The sequence below is a fragment of the Vanessa cardui genome, chromosome 17 (assembly GCF_905220365.1).
Source record: "Vanessa cardui chromosome 17, ilVanCard2.1, whole genome shotgun sequence".
NCBI lineage: Eukaryota > Metazoa > Arthropoda > Insecta > Lepidoptera > Nymphalidae > Vanessa > Vanessa cardui.
Genome location: NC_061139.1, coordinates 13343738 through 13351087, shown reverse-complemented (window position 1 = coordinate 13351087; position 7350 = coordinate 13343738). Strand labels below are relative to the sequence as shown.

At 38.1% G+C, this 7350-nt stretch overlaps 2 protein-coding genes across 2 annotated transcripts; one reads left to right on the top strand and one right to left on the bottom strand.

The window, feature by feature from the left end:
- Window positions 1-1869: 1869 nt before the first annotated feature.
- On the bottom strand, window positions 1870-3516 carry LOC124537073. Its single transcript, XM_047113787.1, has one exon. The coding sequence runs from the start codon at window positions 3514-3516 to the stop codon at window positions 1870-1872; it is 1647 nt and encodes a 548-aa protein (XP_046969743.1).
- Window positions 3517-4891: 1375 nt separating this feature from the next.
- LOC124537116 (THAP domain-containing protein 11-like) lies at window positions 4892-6560 on the top strand. The gene is made up of 2 exons (XM_047113850.1): window positions 4892-5037; window positions 5479-6560. Exons 1-2 carry the CDS (start codon window positions 4946-4948, stop codon window positions 5990-5992), a joined length of 606 nt encoding a protein of 201 aa, XP_046969806.1. The 5' UTR covers window positions 4892-4945; the 3' UTR covers window positions 5993-6560.
- The last annotated feature ends 790 nt before the right edge of the window (window positions 6561-7350 follow it).

The window sequence follows — 7350 nt, the reverse complement described above, 5'->3', positions numbered from 1 at the left end:
TGAATCCAGTTTCCAGAGCTAGGCATAAACCTTTTACTATAGAAGTAAATATGTGACTATGCACAATTATATTAGGTGCATATAATCGTAGGTGCTTTAATGATATGATACTTTGTCTCGCTAGATTTAAATTGTCCAACAGAACGAAATCGATAGCACTATTGCCCAATAACCTGTTTACATATATATTTTAGCTGCAATGGGCTTCTTCGGAAATATTTATACCAATAATTTCAAGAGAGGTAAGTAAGAGTCGCCCAGTTTCAAATACCCGAATGTGTTGACCCTACTCAGAAAATAAACCGCTTCTTAGCGTTTTATATTATTGTTTACTTTCATTATGTAATTTTTGCCTCAGTCATAAAATGTGCAACTGCCCATTTAATAGGATTATTCTATTTGTTGATATTCCAGCGTCTTTAATCTAGTGGCTGTCTTGTATCTGGGCTTAGGCCATGATTACTGGATCTCTTTACACTCTCAGTGCAGTTGTGTTCAAACACACGCATATGTATTATAATATTCATACAAGTTCACATATAAATAAAGTCAAGATCACGGAGTTACTTTCTATAAAAACTGTTTCCACTAGCTTCTATATAAACCGCAAATGACATAACGCAACGCCATCGGTAATCGATTGCCCGCCATTCGATTTACTGATAACGAACTTCAACTTGGTTACAATGATGTGTTTGCGTCATAGACCCGCGCTCAGGACAGACGTGGCTTAAACCCGAATGACACCAAACTTTCATTCAGAATCAAAATCAAAGTATACTTTATTTAGTGTGCTTTTGGATGCAAACATTTTTGGTAACGATTTTTTATATAAGTCTATAGCTCTATAGGTAAACCATTACTATAAATTTCACTTCACTAGACAAAGGCTTAACCTCCTTTGTGAACAATCTTCATACTATTTCAGTGTTTGATACGGCGGGAGTTTTAGCCTTGACATTACTGCTTTATACCATAAATTTTTTGCTATTTTCTTCTTAATTAGAATCTAGAAGATCTTCAAGATCTTAAATCTTTAAAAAATACTATTAATATAGTATTTTATATAATCTTAATGCTAAAATTTGTCACTGATTTATTGTGTTGTTTATAATCAGTTTACGTATATAAGACTCACAAGTACAATTGTACACAAGTTGTTAATACCCTTAAGCTTAAACGGAGCTAAACCAAAAATGTTACAATGTATTGATATTTTCCAAACATATAGACATTCCGACCGCATATGAAACGTTAAACCTTTTGAATCGATACAACAATGCTCGACGGGCCGACGGCAGTTAGGCAGCATCTGAAATGACATCGATAGCTGCGGCGTGACTGCTCTTTGAGGCTCCACCGACGTTCGACCTTAACCTTGGAGATGTCGTTGCATTTCTTCTGCGCGTCACACAAACGCACGCTTACATAATGTGATAAGTGGGGATTGGTCGCTCGATCGGAACGAATGTACTCACTATTTGTTTCAGTGAAATGCTCGTACTCGTAGTGTGGTTTGGTCGAAATATACGCTACGCTTATAATATTTGCTGAACTTATTTTATAAAAAAAAAACGAACATGTTGTAAACAATTTTAACTGAGATAATGGTATGCACTGTTATCTTTAGAGTAAGAATGGGTATTACCGGTCACTTAAGTAGAAATAATTACAAATTAGATAATAATGAATATTTCTTTATTAATCTTTTGGATAGTTAAAGCTTTGGTATTCTTCTTACAAAATCACATTGATTGAGATCAATAAGTAAAACAATTTTGGTCTAATCAGTATTTAAGAAAAAAAACAACTTTGACTGGTATTATACACCACGGGGGGTAATACCAGTCAATGGGTTGATAATGCCGGTCAAAGTTTGTGAAGGCATAAGTCGCAGATATAACCCTCAGGGGAGTCGCAACCAGAACACTCAGCATGTGCCCAGAGACCACACAGCACACATCTATACCATAGCTCGTTGTGTTGCCCGTAATCATCACAAATGATGCATTTATTTTCACAATCCCCATCAGCGTCAGTGTCTTCATCTTCACGCAAATCTGTCATTTCCACTTCCGAGTCCGAAGTACTTTCATTACGCCTGTTTTTATTTTGAAGCACTCTCTTGATATCCTTTTCCATCGATTTTCCTTTTCTTTTAATTGTCTTTTTTTCAGATTTTATTCTAAGAGTCGGTGTTTTCTTCTCTTTCGTAATTTTTCTGTTTTCTTTCTCGACCAAAACTTGTTTGTGAGGAGTTCCTGTAAGGATTGTTGCGTGTTTTTTGCGAGATAGTTTTTTTCTCTTGTCTTTCGACTGACTTGGCAGTGGCAGAAGATCCCTAACACTGATAGTCTTTCCACATCCTGAAGTAGAAGGAGTGGGGTTTATATAGATGTCAGTCGGTTTCTCGAATACGGAAGTTCTTGGTACATTTGTCGAGACTGGTTCAATCACATCAGCAAGTGATGACGATTTAGATGAATTCGCCTGATAATGAGTTGGCTGGTCATATTTTATTGATTCATCTAATATTGTTTGGGTCTCTGGGGTCTTATTATCTCGGTCTCGTATTTCTTCTGCCGAAACAACCACTTTGCTATTTAAAATGTCCGCAGCCACGAAATCTTCGTCTGTAAACACATCCGGGTTTAAAGGATATATTCCTGTAGCAGCGAAACCTGCTTCAGCTTTGGGAATGGTTGCTATTTTTTGGAAAGCTTTCCTGAACAGTGATGCGAGATCATTTTGCGTTATCTTTTTTCCGAATTGATTTTTTATAAAAAGGTTGCACTCTTGTTTATAGGCTGTTTTTAATGGACCGTAAATGGAAACATCTAGGGGCTGTATTCTATGCGAGCCATGTGGAGGTAATGATAACATCACAATATTGTTGCTTCTGCAAAATTCATAAGCCCTCAAAGATATGTGACTTGAATGATTGTCGAGAATAAGCAATATGGGCTCGTTTTCTGACGGTTTGGTAAAATCTGCAAAATGCTTCAGCCAGTCTACGAAGAGATCTTCATTTATCCAACCATTTTTCGAGCATCGATAGACTGTCCCTCGAGGGCCGTCTGCTTCTAAAGCAGTCGAATGTCTCTGTCGCGGATAAATTAACATTGGTGGGACGTAGACTCCAGTAGCATTCACTGCGCACACAGCTGTCACGGTCTTTCCTCTTTCTCCGCTAGTTATAGACCCTACACGTTGCTGTCCTTTCTCGGCTACAATTTTTCCAGGGTCTTGTACTGCGGAAATTCCGGTCTCGTCGACATTCCATATGCTTCTTGGCAGAAACTTGTATTTTTCCATTAACTCTGCAAGAAGTTTAAAAAACATACCGACTTCTTCCTTGTTAAAAGTAGTTGCTCTATTCAGGCTCACGCCTTGAGCTTTCCTAATGGATAAATGATTTCTTTTTATAAATCCTGTAAGCCAATCCTTGCCAGCTAATGCAAGTGTATCATTAAAATTGTGCTTAATCTTATTTTGTACAGCATATTCATAGGCCATCTTCCTAATTTGAATCGAAGTGCAGCCGTAAAATATTTTACCAAGGTACTTAACTTGAGAAGCCATTTCATTTTCTTGCTCCCTTGTGAAGACTGTGTTTCGTCCCAGATGCGGCTTGTCACGATTTTGGGTTTTTAGTCTTTCTTGAAGCGTCGAAAATGGTACACCACAAGATCTAGCTGCTTCTCTAATAGTTTTTCCTTCCTCCACTAGTCTAAAACCTATGTGTAGTTGATCTTGGCTCCATAACGCCTTTGAAAGTGGTTGGTTTCTTCTTGTAGACATTCTGAAATAATAAAGAAACATTAAAATGAACATAAAAATAAATAGTTTTATCAATTTTACTTGCGGGTAATACCGGTCAACGTGACCGGCAATTCCCGACTAGGAACATTTCCGTAAATTAAATTCTAAGATAGAAACTTGTCGATACACGTTCAAAAACTATTATTACTTTGAATGCTTAGTATTTATGCTACAAAAATCTCAAATAACATTATAAGAAATGTGAAATAATAAACACTCACCTCTTATTGTATTACTCCAAAAAATTACTTCAGTTAGGCGCGAAAACAATAGACGTGTGTTCATCATAAACATCGGCGAGGGAATGAAGCGGGGACCGGGGCATTGGCGCGCGGCAACATCACACCACGCTCTGTGTATGTGTGCGTTCGCCGAAACGCAGTAAAATAGGAGATTTCGCTATGACCGGTAATACCCACTGACCGGCATTACCCGGTTCTACTCTATATAATAAACAAGTTTTTAAGGTAATTGATTGGAAAGACAAACAAGTTTAGTAATACTTAATTTTAGATGAGAAATCTTATTCGATCGGTAGGTACGGCAAAATATTGAACGGTCGTGACACAAACGGAGTAAATCGTCTTGGTCCCGAGGGCGAGCGGCGACGGGCGGCGGCGCCGGCACACGCGGCCACGTGACTGATGTTACGTAACGAGATCGAAACCAGATAGCCGCTTCGTTAGCGGACAATGGAATAGGCACGTTTATGTTCAGAGGTCACCGGTGTCAGAGGAGCAGATACATCTGCACAAGTGCTCATTGTTGCTCATTGTTGCTCATTGTCCTAAATAACGCGCTCTAATGAGATTCCTCTTTATATAAGTATGTATGGATATTTGGTGCGTCGTTACACAAACGAAATAAACTATGGAAAATGTTTCATGACAAATCTCAGCAAAGGACGGTTTACTTTAAGCGAATGCGCTATGCATATACAATATTTAAAAATTCACGTGCATAAAATCCGCAAAGCCTATTCCATATTTGCATACGTGTATTTTGAGCTGAAAGCTGAAAGCGATGCAGCCGGCGGGTGGGGGCGGCGCGTGGGGTGGGGAGGCGCGCCCGGCCGCCGCCTCAGTCGGCCGGGAGCGGCCGCCGGCGCGCGTCACGCGCCGCGATGGTCAACACGAGCTGCGCGGTCTTCCGCTGCGGCTCGACGTCGCACAAGCACAAAGGAGTCAGGTTCCATCAGTTCCCGAGAGATGAAAGGTGAGCTCTTACGCTTATAATTGGGCTGCATCGCCCTCATATCAAAGGTTTTTGCCGATTGAGTGGCTTCGAGCTATGTATCGCGTTCTATGAAAGGTATCGAGTGTAGATATCTAGCTTTCAAAGCTTTAAGCGCGTATTGACGTTTGCGTGCTTTGTAAAGTCCTTTGTTGAAAGTTGTGTATTATTTATATTATACAAGGGAAGGGGTGGACGTGGATCGTGAATTGTATTCTACGCACAGCAGTCGTTTTAACTGATTATATGTTTTTATCTCTGCCATAAATATAATATATATAAATAAAGATATACACAAGATCTTGTATTTATTACATGTTTACCTGTCCCCCGCCAGTCGACTGACTGCTCTGAACTGGTGCAATAAAGAATCCATACATACCTAATAAGTATTGATACCTAAGATAAGTATTATTGTTTTAGGTGCTTAATGTGGATCCAAGCGTGCAAGAGGGAGGATTTAAAAGGTAAAGACGCTGAACAGCTTCGCCACATGCACATATGCAGCTTGCATTTCGAGCAGCGAATGTATGGGAAGCAACTTTTGAAAAAATCGGCGGTGCCCACGCTGAACCTGCCCGCAACGCTCACCAGCGACAGCTCCACACAGACCGAGAATTATAACTATGCGCCATTGCAGGTGTGCACTAGCCAGGGCGTGCAAACGGACGACGAAGTATTCTATGTCCTGTCCGGCACAGAAGCGCCGGCAGCGCTCCCAGTAACGCAGGAGTATTATCAAAGCGACCAAAGAAATGACTTCGCAAAAGATCCCCATCGAAGTCAGATGAATGTCGTGGAAGACAATTCTAATTTTATAACGATGGAGCAATTTCTGATGGGATGCGACGCGTTCTTGCCGGACGGCCTGAACGCTTTGATCAAATCTCATATCACGTTATCCATCGAATATAATGATAGCAATTTACTGTCGTAAAAACTACGCACTGTGTAGCTATTCTGTAAACAACCTCGGAACTCAATTCGGAACACGATCGTGAGATGCCAGTGAGTGATATGCGACATTAGCTTCAATCACTGTACCATTAGAAAGAGCATAACGTCGAAGTCGGTTTTCGACATTTCACGAGTGAAATACGAAGTGAGTTCTGAAAGAATAGCACTGCAAATATTTTAAAAATATTGAATTTGTTATGAGTGTTATCGTTACCTCGTTTTAATTGCATTTATATTGAATAATTTTAAAGTCTAATTCCATATTTAATATTTGTTTGTAATTGAAGTACCCGAAAATTTTTCATGTGTCAACGAAGCATCATCAATGTACCTAATTAATTACTATTGTAAGAGTTACCTATTTATTTTAGATTTACTTAGAATTATGAAACCTATTGTTAGTTTACCACTTATGATCTCGTAGCGAAGAAAACTTTAAAGAAATGACGATATTATTTAACAATAAAACTGACATTTGAAGTTGATGTGGTTTTGATATTAACAGAACTGCTGCATGCTCATAGCGTCTGAAGTAGAGGTCCAAATCATTTGAGAAAAAAACATAAGATTAGTATTGAGTTCATTCTGTCAGTGATATCGAGAATAATATAATAGTATGTAGTAAATAGTACGGTTCTGATAAAGTATCTTAGCATCTTTGCTCAAGACTATAATTAATTGTGTTTGTGTGTTTAATTAAAACAATACACTGATTGAATACAAAACTTACAGAATCAAAAGGATGAATAATAATTAACATAACTACTTTGGTAGATTTATTTATATACATTTTATAATGACCTTTTATATTGTATTGGTAGTTAAGTTCTTAATGTCGGAACAAAATATACTTCGCTTAACAAGTATAATTTGTGTTCTATGATAATTTCGGACATGGAAATGAAAAAGTTAATATATTTTTTAGATATTATATGGATAATAAAGCAATATACATAAAACTTTTACCAGGAGACAAAGCAGGTTACGGAGAAGGTATAAAGGTATCGTAGGTGAAAGTATGCTTGTAACTCAATCAAACCTAAACGGTTGAATGGATATGAGGTCTCCAATAGCGCATAACTCTATAACCTTAACAGCTGTTCCTGCTTCACGATGGATGGAATCTAATATATAATAGATACGGGAATATAGAATAAATATATTTAATAAATTTAAAAAGTTTAATAAGACTAAAGTAATCAATAAATCTTATTAGTCATTAAAATAATATTTTTTAAGTAAAAAGCCTAGATGCAGGCTCGGGGTTCTGTCACATGACTGATTGAACAGAAATAGTGAACATTAGCATTGTATATATAGTACGACACAACTTAGATG